The sequence below is a fragment of the Pholis gunnellus genome (genome assembly GCF_910591455.1).
Source record: "Pholis gunnellus genome assembly, chromosome: 9".
NCBI classification, from domain to species: domain Eukaryota; kingdom Metazoa; phylum Chordata; class Actinopteri; order Perciformes; family Pholidae; genus Pholis; species Pholis gunnellus.
The window spans coordinates 2,713,968-2,727,312 of record NC_136535.1 but is presented as its reverse complement, the minus strand read 5'-3'; the positions used below and the strand labels follow the sequence as shown (position 1 = coordinate 2,727,312).

The 13,345-nt window shown below is 42.7% G+C and overlaps 1 protein-coding gene across 2 annotated transcripts in view; it reads right to left on the bottom strand.

Annotated features, from left to right (window-relative positions):
* Positions 1-13,345, bottom strand: part of bcas3 (BCAS3 microtubule associated cell migration factor) — a 360,714-nt gene that overhangs the window by 302,921 nt on the left and 44,448 nt on the right. For both annotated transcript variants that reach the window (XM_079166673.1, XM_079166674.1), the window contains exons 8-12: positions 10,630-10,737; positions 10,460-10,536; positions 6,296-6,372; positions 5,593-5,676; positions 2,748-2,918 (exon numbers count right to left, since the gene is read on the bottom strand). In XM_079166673.1, coding sequence (XP_079022799.1) covers positions 2,748-2,918; positions 5,593-5,676; positions 6,296-6,372; positions 10,460-10,536; positions 10,630-10,737 — 517 coding nt within the window. The remainder of the gene's footprint in view (positions 1-2,747; positions 2,919-5,592; positions 5,677-6,295; positions 6,373-10,459; positions 10,537-10,629; positions 10,738-13,345) is intronic.

Below are 13,345 nucleotides of genomic sequence, written 5' to 3'. Positions count from 1 at the left end.
GACTTGGTGACTGGTTTATAACAATAAACACAGTAAAATACCAGATGGTGATGGAGGAGGAGAAGATGGACTCAATGATGGCAGAGAAGAAGTGAACCATCATTGTTTTTTTGGCAGGTTGAACATCTTTAGCTGCCTTCTTGGTGATGGAGCTGATGTTAAGCTCCCACTTGAGGTCCCGGGTTATGGTGGAGCAGAATCGTGTACTGTATATGTTTAGGGCTTTTATTGTGAAAGGTAAGAACGGAAAGAGTGGATCTTGTATGCACTGCCTTTGTCAAGGTTGAAATCAGCAATAAAGTTTGCTATCATATTTCTGACTGTTGTTGTACACTATACTGTACATTTTGAATATGTCCGATCCGCACAACGTGATTGGTTAATGCCTTTATTCATGGTGCGAAACTATACAATCGTGCAGATTTTTTACAATTACTTTCTTCAGCATTTTGATGACTGCTTGCCAAAGTGGTCATATTTCGTGCTATCAATATTGTAAAAATACATACTGTTGTTTAAGGCCCACCCCTTCTGACAACAATAATTTGGTGAGAAAAAATGTTAAAAGAAAAAATATACATTGAATGTTAAGACTTTATTTGACGTGTGCGCTCGCTCAGCCTTGAGCTTCCTCTAGGATTACAGACCAACAGCTGACTGTTTACAGAGCAGTCAAAGTCAAAGTCACACCTTTCAGCGAGTTGTGCAGGGTTAGGTGAATGGACCCAAGTGTTTCCAAGCCAGAGGTAAAAAAGACAACCTTGGAGATGTGTCTGTCAACGTTATGTTTACCTGGGTCACACATGACAAGAGAGAGCGGCAAAAAGCCAAGAACAAATTGGTGCCACATCCCATGCCAGTTTGTAATGCTTCCAGCCATGATGCTTGCTATTGCTCCACTGTAGAAGTTAACAAGAACTTGGCACAGGATTTTGGCCTTCATAAGTTTTCTTTGGGAAATACAGCTGTTTCTGATCTCTTTTTTGACCAGGATGGAGATGCCTGATGACCTTGCGAGGTTTACTGTGATTCCCAGGAATCCGCTCCATTGATGTAGACAGGGGGGTGTCTTTGCCTCCTTTTTCCTAAAATCACCAATCAGCTCCTTGGTTTTAATACTGTTGACACAACAGAGTTCTCCACATGATGAGGATTGCAGTCTTGGTGTACAGCGTGAACAGGAGGGGGCTGAGCACACAGCCCTGGGGGGCTCCGATGTTCATCATTAGAGCAATCCATACTGTCTGGTCTATTTGTGAGGAAGTCCAATAACCAGTTGCAGAGTGAGATACTCGAGCCAAGAGTGCTAACTTCTCCAATCAGTTTCATGGGTGAGAATGTGTTGGATGTTGAGCTGAAATCAACAAACAACATTCTGATGTAGGTGTTGTTATTTTCCAGATGAGTGAGGGCAGGGTAGAGTCAGTGGAGACGCCATCCTGTGTGGATCTGTTGGCTCTGTATACAAACTGGTTGAGGGTTAGGGTTGGCTGGGAGGTTGTTTTGGATGTGCTGGAGAACCACTTTCTCAAAGCACTGCATCAGAATGGGGGCGAGTGCCACAGGGCGGTAATCCTTTAAACTAGAAACTGCAGACCTGTTAGGTACAGGGACGATGGTCTTGAAGCAGGTGGGAACACTCCTGTGACAGTGATATGTTGTGAATATCAACGTCGACTAGCCGGTTGGCACATGTTCTTAGTACTCGGCCAGGGATGTCATCAGGCCCAGCAGCTTTACTCCTATTCTCTCAGAAGGATTCTTCTCACATCCGCTCTAGATACTGAGAGTGGCCAGGCCTCTGCCCGTGGTGGCTGTAAATCTCTAAGAACCACATTTAAGGGATTTCTTCAACAACTTCACGGCCTCCAAGTTTTCCCTTTCGTGATCATCTCTTAGACTTGGCGATATAAAAACCTGAAAGGACTGCATTTGAATTGGAATAGTTGTTTTACCCTATAATTTCTGCATTAAATATGACCTTGTCCTCATAATATATTAATTTATGGCCAAGCAAAAGTGAATAAGAACGTCATTCATAGACTTTTGAATGAAGCATTTGTCTGTAAATTATTGGAAGGTAAATTTTGCAGCAGTTGCTATTCCCAGTAAATGGAGGCAGGTGTTTAACAGCATTTTTTATTTAAAAACAAAAAGCAAGGTTGTGAACTTTGAAAAGATTAAAAGCTCATTTACAAAAACATAAACACAACTACGGACCAATACGTTATCAAATCCAACAGCACTAAGTGTGTTTACGTGACTATGTTGTACATTTACAATGTGTGCTGTAGAAGATTTTCTTTCACTACAACACGAACATGTCTGCACTGCTTACATTTGACAAGTAAGGAGAACAAAATGGACAAAGTTCCCCCTAATTTGATCCGAACACCCTTTTAATAAAACCCCCAATCAAGAATTACAGAAATACTTCACCCACAAAATAACCATTTGTATATCGTTTAATTGACACGTGTTATCTTGAATTATTGAGAAAACTCAGTTTTACTCGCTGCCTCCACTACATTCTAATGCATGGACTCACAGCGCACATGCACAAGAATGAGACGGTAGTGGCGGAGTCATTTTAATTATTAGGATTTTGGCAAAAATACATGTGCTTGGGGAATACTAAGCATACCACTAAATAAATGAGTCTGGGATTATACTGCACACGCAAGAGTTTGTAAAGAATGTATTAAAACATGAGCAATAACAAAGAAAACCAGAACAACTGCACTGACCTGTCCTTCGCCAACACTGTGTGTGTCAATGATGGTGACCACGCCGGGGTTGTGGGGGCTGCGGCGACTCGCACTGTGAGGTGTGCCCTCCTCATCCAGAGTGCCTGCTGGTATTGTGCCGGCCAACTGGGTGACAACTTTACCCACCATTGTCAGGCCTGTCTTCAAGGTCTGGAAGGAAACAAAGAAAACAGACGATGTCAGTGCTTCAAAATCCAACGCCTGATGTTTACATTTCCAGTATTCTATGAAATACACTGTATTTTCTACTTCACTTAGCTTTAGGCCTTTGCGGGTAATGAAGATGCATGAGTGTATGTGCAGTACTGTGTGTGTGTGTATGCATGCATCATGTTCACTAGATGCCTGCTGATAACTTGTAGTGCTGATGACTTGTAGCGCTGTGGTCGCAGGAGACACTTGTGTGTGTGTGTGTGTGTGTGTGTGTGTGTGTGTGTGTGTGTGTGTGTGTGTGTGTGTGAGGCTCCTCTGTGTCCGCTTAAGGCCCAGCCAGGGTGTCTGGCTCAAACACACCTCTGTGGCTCGATTGAGGGAAATGGATAGTGCTGCTTAAGTGGAGTCTATCTCACCTACTACACTGTCTTTGTCTAATGGAGTCCAATCCGTGTGACTGTGTGTCTGCGTGTGTGTAAGCGCCAAAGGGGCCCCGGAGAGCCTAATCAGGCATTCAGACTAGGCGGCCCTGTCAATACAGCATGGCGCCTTGCGTTTGTTGGGTCTGAGGATCACCCACTGTCTCTTCGCCACTCGGCCAGGCACACTAACAGTGTCTGCTGCCTGTGTGTGCGTGTGGACGCCTGCGTGTGTGTGTATGTGTATGTAAAATGCCAGAAGAGCCATCAATTATTAAGTGAGGCGTTTGGCTCCTAATTGATCAACACTAATGTGTTTTCTAATCACTGCAGTTGTGGAGTTCTTAGTGGTAGTCCAAACAGGGGCTATTGATCTGCCGGTTGGGGAGGAGGTGGAGGCAGACCGTGTCTGATGGCTGACAAAAACACTTGAACACTCACCCTCTCACACACACACATACACACACACACACACACACACACACACACACACACACACACACACACACACACACACACACACACACACAGCTACGGACTGATGTCGCCATCTAAACAAATTACAACCTCATTTATGTGAAAGGTCTTTCTCAACCATACACCCGGGAGTGATGGGCAGCAGAATTTATGTGATACACAAATTTACCATAACAGAGCAAATTTGGAACAAGGAGTCCAATTGGCCAGAGCTGTTGCACTCTGTCTTTTATCTTTCTTACAAACAAAAGCCATTACACTTTATTGCTACCCCCCCCCCCCCCCTTTTTTTTTTGTTTCCATGTCTCTGGACGTCAGCACTAAGAGCCAGCGTGTCGCGCCACAAGCCAGAAGGAGATACCTTGTCATCCATATTGAGATATATGGTCCTAAATGAGGAGAGGGTGGGCAAGCAGACTGCCTGTCTGCATATCAATACCCCCCCCACCCCACCCTTGCCATTGTCCATCCCATACTATGTCGCTAACCTGTTAGCAACACAGTGCTCTTCATGCTGCATACCACCATTAACCTGTTACTGATGAACGCTACAGATGACAAACCAGGGACTGCAGATGAAAATTAGCCAGTGTGGCTAAACCTGGCACATTGAAATGATGGCTTATGTTAGTGAATGTGCATTGTCACTTCTTAAATAAAAAAAACATACACATGAGACTTCTCTCACACTAGCTGTTGGCACTCATTAAGCAAAGGAGATGGGATACAATAGTTTTTTGTAAATCAATCAGCCCATCCACTGGGATTAAATGGAGAGACAGACTAGAACCATAAAAGGAGCTAGTTAGTTAGCATGTGTTGCCAACCAGCTAAATCAGACCAGGAGTGAATTTTCACTTGGTATCAAAGGGGCTGTTGGCTATTAGTGTGCCTTCTGAGAGTCACTCCCCAGTGGAGATGAGTGAAACAAGAGCATTGGAGAGAAGCAGATTACAGTGGGAGAAACAGATAGGCAGGTTGATGAAGTGTCTCATAAGCTCAGCCCCAGTCAGCCAGGCGGGCCAGGTGGATCCAATGTCAGCACATTTACAGATGGTGTAGGCAGAGCTGGAAATACTCTTTGTGTGCTGTTTTATCTGAGCAAAGGCTAAAGACAGACCAAAGGACCTATGGCTGCAGACAGAACAAGAGAACTCAATATAATCATTTCAAATGAAAGGAAACTAGTTTACAGTAATTCCTTCTGTAGGGATACATGACTAAGGATATGGAGATGAAAAAACAAGAAAAAAGTATTGTAGTTTCTTTTAGTTGTAAACTGTATACGGTTGTGTCATACTTTATGTGCTGGATTATCCTCAAATTTGTATTTGCTTTGATATGCAGTAAAATCACCAACTTTTTTCAAAGTAAATTATGATAACAAGTGTTGGGAATATGTTGCGTTTTGCATTTCAAGTTCTTCATTTGTCATGTGCACAGAAATTCTAGTGGAGCAGCTGTTTTCAGGCTCCTTCCAACAATGCTACTACTATATGTATATAGATTAAATCATCCAAGTAAAAATGAGGAACAGAGAATAGTGCAGAAGCTAAAATTCTCTCTCTCTCTCTCTCTCTCTCTCTCTCTCTCTCTCTCTCTCTCTCTCTCTCTCTATATATATATATATATATATATATATATACACACATATACGGTATATATTAAAATAAAATACAATAAAATATAGTGTAAATTGAAGCACTTTGGAGGACCGGTGTAGAGTTGTGTAAAATACACAAGCTGTAATGTAGACAGGTTGTATTTTCACTTACTTTGGCAGCATTGATCACTGTAGCTGTGTAGGACTGTGCATTGTCACCACAAGCTCCTCCGCGAGACTGGTGACATCTGATCAACTGCAAAAACAACGATGAACGGATGAATACAAGAAGCTAGTCGACAGAAGATCTAGAGTTTGCAGAGAAAGATTTGGAGAAATGAACTCCATCCAAAATCCTCCCCTCTTCACTCTTTAGAGGAAATTGGTTTTGCTTTGAGATAAACATTACACAACAAAACAGCCAATCTGCACTGATTTAATTTCAAATACAATATCACTTAAATGGCTCCATCCCAGTATTACTCTTTATGTTCAAAAAACGAGATTTTGTCATTTTTGGAAATCCTTAGGCAGTCACACAAACAGTGGCCCCATCTGTCAATTACTTGAGTGGGCCAGCACCAAAACACTATGATGCATTAAATGTATTGTAGAGTGCACAAGAGAACATTCTGGGTTTTCTAAGTACTCAACAATCCCATTACACAGAAGAGAACAGAGAACTCTATGCATCTGTTGATGTTCAAAATGTTATCATCTCTCATGGACTCTTCGCAGAATGACTTGTTTATCCAGACAGATTAAAGAGGCAGATCAAATGCATTTTTGGGATTGTAAATATGTCCCTTTTCTGATAAGGCACTTCTGCTGTCGATGACTGTGTGTGTGTGTGTGTGTGTGTGTGTGTCGACTACCTTGTTCTCAGCGTAGGCTAGCCAGCGGCTTCCCAGAGCTATTGGATTTAGACTAGGGCCGGGGCAGGGATAGCAGCCTGAAAAGACATAAAGATGGTCAAATAACAGGGGCACCAACGATGATTACAATAGGAATAAATAACCACATGAGTTTGCAAGTAAAAACAGGAACACATGCAGGGATTTTCATCAGCATTCTCCAGGAGGAGAGGGTCTGTAACTATCTTAAACCATTAACGTGTTTGTGGGGAGTCTCTTGTTTGGGAAGATAAATGTGAGTCTAATGTGGGTGATTTGTCTGTAGGCTTGTGTGTGTGTGTGTGTGTGTGTGTGTGTGTGCAGCATGAGCTAATGGAGACTGTGGTACCCAATAAATTGAGGATGGCTCCTCTGCTGATTGACTAACACAAGAAACCCTGTGGGCACACTCACACACACGCAAACACAACCAGTGTGCTATCAGCAGAAATAAAAATAGCAACCAATAATCCTAAACGGCAAACAAAGCTGTGCCTTCATGAACAGATAAAATGTCTTTTTGTCTCTTCCCACTCGAACAGATGAGGAAGTAAACGAGAACTCGGATTGCTGTGACTAACAAGCAAAAACTGAGCACCAACTACTGGGGCGTCGATCGCTTCTGCTGCGAGACAGAATCAACCGAAAACAGGCAAACGCGTGCTCGTAAACAGACTGGAGTAATGATTGATATTGTCATAGATATCTTTAAATGCAAGCAGATACAGACAGTTTCCAGTGTGCGTAAACACAGGCCCTCATCGCACACACACACACACACTGAGCTAATGTAAGTGCGTAGAGGTGTGGGGAAAATGGCTTGCTGACAATAATTTAGTGCTCAGGGAGCAGATGAGGTGGAGACAGTAATTTAGTGTGCCGCGTTGGGAAAGGGGGTTGGTGGGGAGAAAGTGGGTTGAGGTAAGCCACAAGGGCTGCTGGTAATGCCAGAGAAGCCTTTTGTGCCTCTCCAAGGCCGAGGGGAGCCCAGGCAGTGAGATAACATGTGTTTGACATCCTGGGTGGAGAGCAGGGGGCTGAAGGGGGAGTGGAATCAAAGGAAGCAGGGATCAGGCTTCTGAAGGCTGAATCCTGAAAGACCTCTGCCTCATAGTCTGATATTCCCGATTTCAAATTTGCATTTTTCGAATGTACTTAAAGTTTACAAAGTAAAACTTTTACTTTTACTGGTGTCACTACTGCTACCATTTCAGACTCAGAATCGGATTATTGTAAGTACGGCAACAAGAACAACTACCTCTACCAATAAAAGTAACTGCCTTATTCTCACAGTATTCTGTACATCAAGGCAATATACAATATACTAGGACTGTCAACGAATATTCTGCATTCTGACATTCAAATATGAAAATGTATATATAATTGGTAAAGAATCTAAAAGCAGCACTACTATTATTTCCTATGTCTAGTGCGGTGCCACGACGGCTTGTTGCCAGGTGGAGCAAAGCGTGAGCGCCCCTTGATTGAACTTTGGGTGCAGCGTGCTGCAATGTGAAGTCGTGGCGGGTGCAGAGCAAACCGCATCCTGTTTGAAAGGCCCTCTACCCCGGCTATCTGCCTCACGCGCACGGAACGCACCGCATTCAGTCACGCAATGTCACCTTCATTAACCGAGAATGAAACGTAACGTTAGTCCAAGTTGAACGAGGACTAACAACAACAGTGATGGGAGAGAACTGAGACACACACCGTGTTCCATCAGAAAAAACGTTCCTTCATGTGAACCAGTCCATCAGCTGTGCGCTCGAGATGTGTGGGTAGTACCTGCTGTCTTCAGAGATTGGTACTCTCTGTACTAAATTTACTGTAAATGACCACTAGCCAACAGCGAGTAGGAAACATTCAGACAATCTCCCTCCAGCCAGCTGACACCTATAGAGAACTCCTCATTTCACCTTCACGGATCAACACACAGTCTAACACCGTCAAAACTGTGCAGGTTGTACAAACTGATCTGTATGCATGAACATAGCCTTGCAAGCAGCTCAGTTGACCTGCAGGTCTAAAGGTTAAGCATATTGTTGAGTACATTACATGAAATGTTTTTGGCTGAGGGCAGTTCTCGCCCACTTTTAAGATTCAGATCAGAAATTGAATTAGCTGAGAAGCTTTGAGGTCTCAGATCATCCATAGGGCCAGACTTGTACAGCGGACGTCAGTGGTGGGCCCAGCTCACAGACAGTAAATAAACAGCTCCCCAAAAGTGAGGCAAAAACATGTCAATCGGCCCCTGGTGGCTGGCTGCAGCATAGCTCCTAAACCCCGCCCCCATGGGCTAAACTACAAAAATCAAAGTGCGTTAAATGCTTTTTCCTAAATATGGTTTCTCTCATTCTAGTTAGTTTTTTTCATGCTGATGTATGTTCAAATAGAACTATGAACTATGAAAAACATCGATGTACATTATAGTGTGACAAACAGCTGCGGGGGTGCTAACGTAGCAGCTAGGTGGCTCTCCAGAAGAGGAAGATGGCAGCGCCTGCATCCGGTATACTATTGCTCCACCTTTCTACAGCTGGCAGAAGTTCAGACGCGTCGTCCATTTATAATTACAGTCTAAGGTCGAGGCCTACCCAGCAGGCCTTGCTATTTGTTGTAATTCCCCCAGCGGTGGCATCAGATCCTGTCTGCAAAACCACACCAGTGTCCAGTGCTGGGCAAAGGTATGACACAGCAGCACCAGCCTCTACAAATATTCACGCATAAAATTGTATGAAGAGTTTGTAAGAGTAGTGAAAACAATTAGTCTGCTTCAGAGAAATAAGCACAGCCATCATTGTTTCACACTGTAATATAACCAGATGACACAGACACCCTTTACCGTACGGAAACACAGTACGTACCAAACCGTTGTGAATTGTTCCGCTCAGAAAATCTAGACAAGGCTGTGGACTCAAGTTGAACAGAAAGGCCCAGCTCACAGCACACACCACTTGAATGCAAAGCAAGAACATAAACATGGGACGATCCTTAAGTGCTCATAAAAAACACGACATGTCCACCATCTCATCCCTGGAGAAGGAACGTGCTGCAGCAGAATGGCTCATCCGAAGCGGAGCTACACACATAGCAGGACCCTTTGTTTACTGCTCCTGCGGCCCAAACAGACCAAACAACGAAGGAGAGGAGGCCCCTGCATCCAGGAACGATTAATAACTATTGAGCATGTTTGGTTTCCTGTGGCTCAGACACTGATAGGGAAGGCAGGCAGACAAAGAGGAGACACATTAAAGCCAGCCAGTAAGGTCAGTTTACTCCAGTCAATGACTTAAGTGGACAGCAATGGCCTTGTAATGCAGTCTGGCCTTTCTTCCACAGCCTCCTGCAGCAGACGTGGCAGGTAGAGCCAGCAGGATGCAGGAGCTGTGTTGTAAACAGTTCCCCCGCGTTGAGCTTCAGATGGAGGGCCTCACATCATGTCTACAAGCAGTTTAGTCACAATGCAAAGCTTGAGAGAACGGCAGGCCTTGGTGGCTGGTTGCACTGTAACCAAGTCAAACCGAGTCACTGACCATGTTAATGTCAATGGGTTGAGGAAAAAATAGTACATATCTTAGTTGATTGTTTGCGCTGCTGCATACAGTAGAGACATGTGTTTCCATTGGAAATACAATAATATTTCACATGTGATGACAATCTACATGAAATCTAACTTTTTTATGATATGAATAACAATTGATCTTAAAAAAAAAAAGATTCTTCCTTTTCCGGTCCAGAACTTAATAGCAGGTCAGAAAAACACCCCTAAATACGCCTAAAATATCAGAAACAAAAAGGAAGCTCCTCAAAGAAAGGTGTCTACACTGGTACATAAATGATGTTCCTACTTTTTAACCAGGGTGCTCCTGAACTGTGCATATGAAGTACGATAGAAAAACAACTCTGTAAGTATTAAAACTAGTGCACTTCTCTGTGGCATTTGTTAGCTTGTCTTGCTTTTGTTAGTCTTTACTTCTCCCACACGCTGCATCAACGTAGTCTAAAGACTTCCTCCACCGCTACCAGTGAGCAACGGACGCGGATGCGTTAATGCGTGATAAAATAATTGTCGGCGTTAATTAATTAATGCGTTAACGCGATAATAAAGCGCTAACTTGCCCAGCACTAATTAAAACAGTTTCTTACTTGTAACGAAGAACTTCTTCGTGAAGGTGCAGCTGTCAAATGCAGCAATCTTCTCTTGGAGGCTCACAACAAGAATACTTGAAGAGGGAGAAAATAGTCCATTATTAGAATGAAAATCAACATGTTGTAAATGAATCATAAAATATGAGTTGTTTTTAGATCAGACATACTGCTTGTTGCAGTGGAGATCATAGATGGGCGTCTTGAACTGAATTGATTTGACCATTTCCCCTGTCCGTAGAGAATACAGGTCAACACAACAGTAGGGAGGGCTCGTCCTGAAAACAGAAAAACAAATGCATTTAGTCAGTCTCTGAAGAATTCATGCAGACATCAGTAAGTAATGATACAACTTCAGGGCAGAATACAGACACTTGTGATGAATGATAACTACTGATTTAAACAGATATATTCTGACACAAAACTACTGTTGTTGTCTTTTCAATTCATAGTGTAATCATGACTGTACATATACATCAATAACTCAAAGTCAATTTGTGTGAAGGGATCCTTTAAAAGTGGGAGCATACAATATGAAAAGCAGATTGATTTTAGAGGGCAAGTTATGTGGAGCACAGTTGTTACAGTAAAAATAGAATATAATTTATAAAAATAAATAGTTCAGGTTACAACTAGTGTAACATTTTTCAAAATCACTTTGCTAAACACCTTGAGAATCTCTGTTGTCATTGCCAACATAGTGGAAGTGCACCACATGTACAAGAAGCCTCTCTATCAACACAGCACAGAAGGTGAGGGAGCCTGTCCAACATGCTGTTCAAGGAGAATATAGACATAAATCTTAATCATGCAACCCCTGTGCTTTCAACGGTGTATTTAGTCTGCTGTGCATACTGAGTGCAGTTATATGCCTCATCATTCTCAGCATGAACACTTTTTGAACAATCAGGAGAAATTGGCTGGAACTTTAAAGTTTCAAGGACGCTGAATGTTTGCTAAATTTGTGTAAATTTGGAATGACTATAAGTGGAGTTATTAATGAGAAAAGGAACATGTACATTGTAAAAGAATAAAAACACCTGCATGCTAGCATTGATTATATTTAGATAGTGAAGGTTAGGAAGGGAGATTAGACTGATTTGATTACTTGATCAATGAGGAAAGCCCCTTCCTGCACACTCCAGACAGTGCAAGACACCATTAGGAAATAACACGTTTAACCAGCTGTTGCCAAACCACCAAGGGAAATCTGGGCATTGTTCAAATGACGAGCTCGAGAAGGGAAGACTTTCTTCCACTACAGCAAAACACAGATGACCTCAGCCATGCTGAATATTCCTGCAGCACACCATGTTCCACTGACAGACTCCACTGTGACGAGGACGGTCTGCCTTCCCAATCATCACTGTTGCTGCTTTTCTTCTTTATGGTGGAAAGAGATCTGCTTCTCCCATTAAAACTCTGACACACGCACACGCAGGGTGACGAGCCGAGGGCAAACAGTGGAGAAAATTCAATTTTAGAATATATATTGGAGTATAGCAGAGACCCTTCGCCTTTCCCACCTCAAAATTAGGGTTATGATAATATTTCAAACTGATCAACAAGCAGGATGGCTGAGGAGAGAAAGTATGTTGATTTGAACTTCTCTCTCAAGCTCTCTTTAGTCTTTCTTCACTCGACATCATTTGTGTGAACAAGCAAGTGCAACGTCATGTATCGTCTGTAGAGATGACCCTGTCTGTACTTGATATAAAGACACACAGCTGAGTGCATTTGAGTATAGTTTGAGTATTAGTTAGTGGCTACACTAATACATTAGAAGACGTCAGTGTCTGGAGAAACATGGTCATTATCTTGCATTAAATACCAATAAAATAGATACAAATGCGGATTATTTTAGGACTAAAAACATTAACATTAACCCCACTCTCCACAGAACAGCAGACCTTAAGACAATCATCACGTCCTGCAGCTAGACCTGCCGGACCAAATGCCACCGAAAGCCAAGTTTCCCTGATGTCATGAACATTTCAAGGTGAAGATACTGGCCATATTAACTGGCCAGAGAATTCAACTTTTTGTTGTTGCTGCTGATACCATTCCCCGGATGCAAAAAATAAAATGAAATCCACAACAGAAATGCAAAACTTTTCCTTGTGTAGAGTAAATTGACTACAATTGCGTTTCGTTGTGCTACCCTAGACCATGATTGTAAGCTGCAGCTGATACCAAAACTCCATCACCAAGCGCTGCTTACACACATACACACACACATTACACACACACCAAAGGCAGTACTTTGACGTACAATTATTTTTTTCTTAACGCAAACAAAGGCAAGGACACAAGAAGAAATAACTGCTGCAACAATATCCAACAACCATCTTGATGGCTGGTACATGAGGTAAGCCCCCTGGAAGTGTATGTGCAGTATGTGCACATAGACTGTGTGTGTGTGTGTGTGTGTGTGTGTGTGTGAGACACACTGCTTGGATGTTAGCGCAAGTGTGTTCCTCGCTCCAGTCCCAGTAATACGTACTTGAGAAGACAGAAGAGGTGCCAGAGAAAGAAACAATCCCTGATTCATTTTTCCGTCCTCATGGTTAACGTCTCCTTCAACATGTCAAAGGTCCTCGCACTGCGAGCACGGCTAACCATTACCGATCAAGAGCACAGACATCAAGATTAATACAAAAATTTCACCCAACGATAATTTACTTTTAGGCGGCTATATCATCGATTTCAGCATTATCAGAGTCCGATCAATCTAATTCAAAGCTCTATCCCGAAAAATGGGCCTCTAGAATTGATTCAAAGGGACCATGATAACCCACTGTTATAGAATCAAAATGGCACAGGGTTCAATTGTTTTGCTTTTGCAGTATTTTAACAAATGACCCAGTTCTAATGGAGGCAATGCGG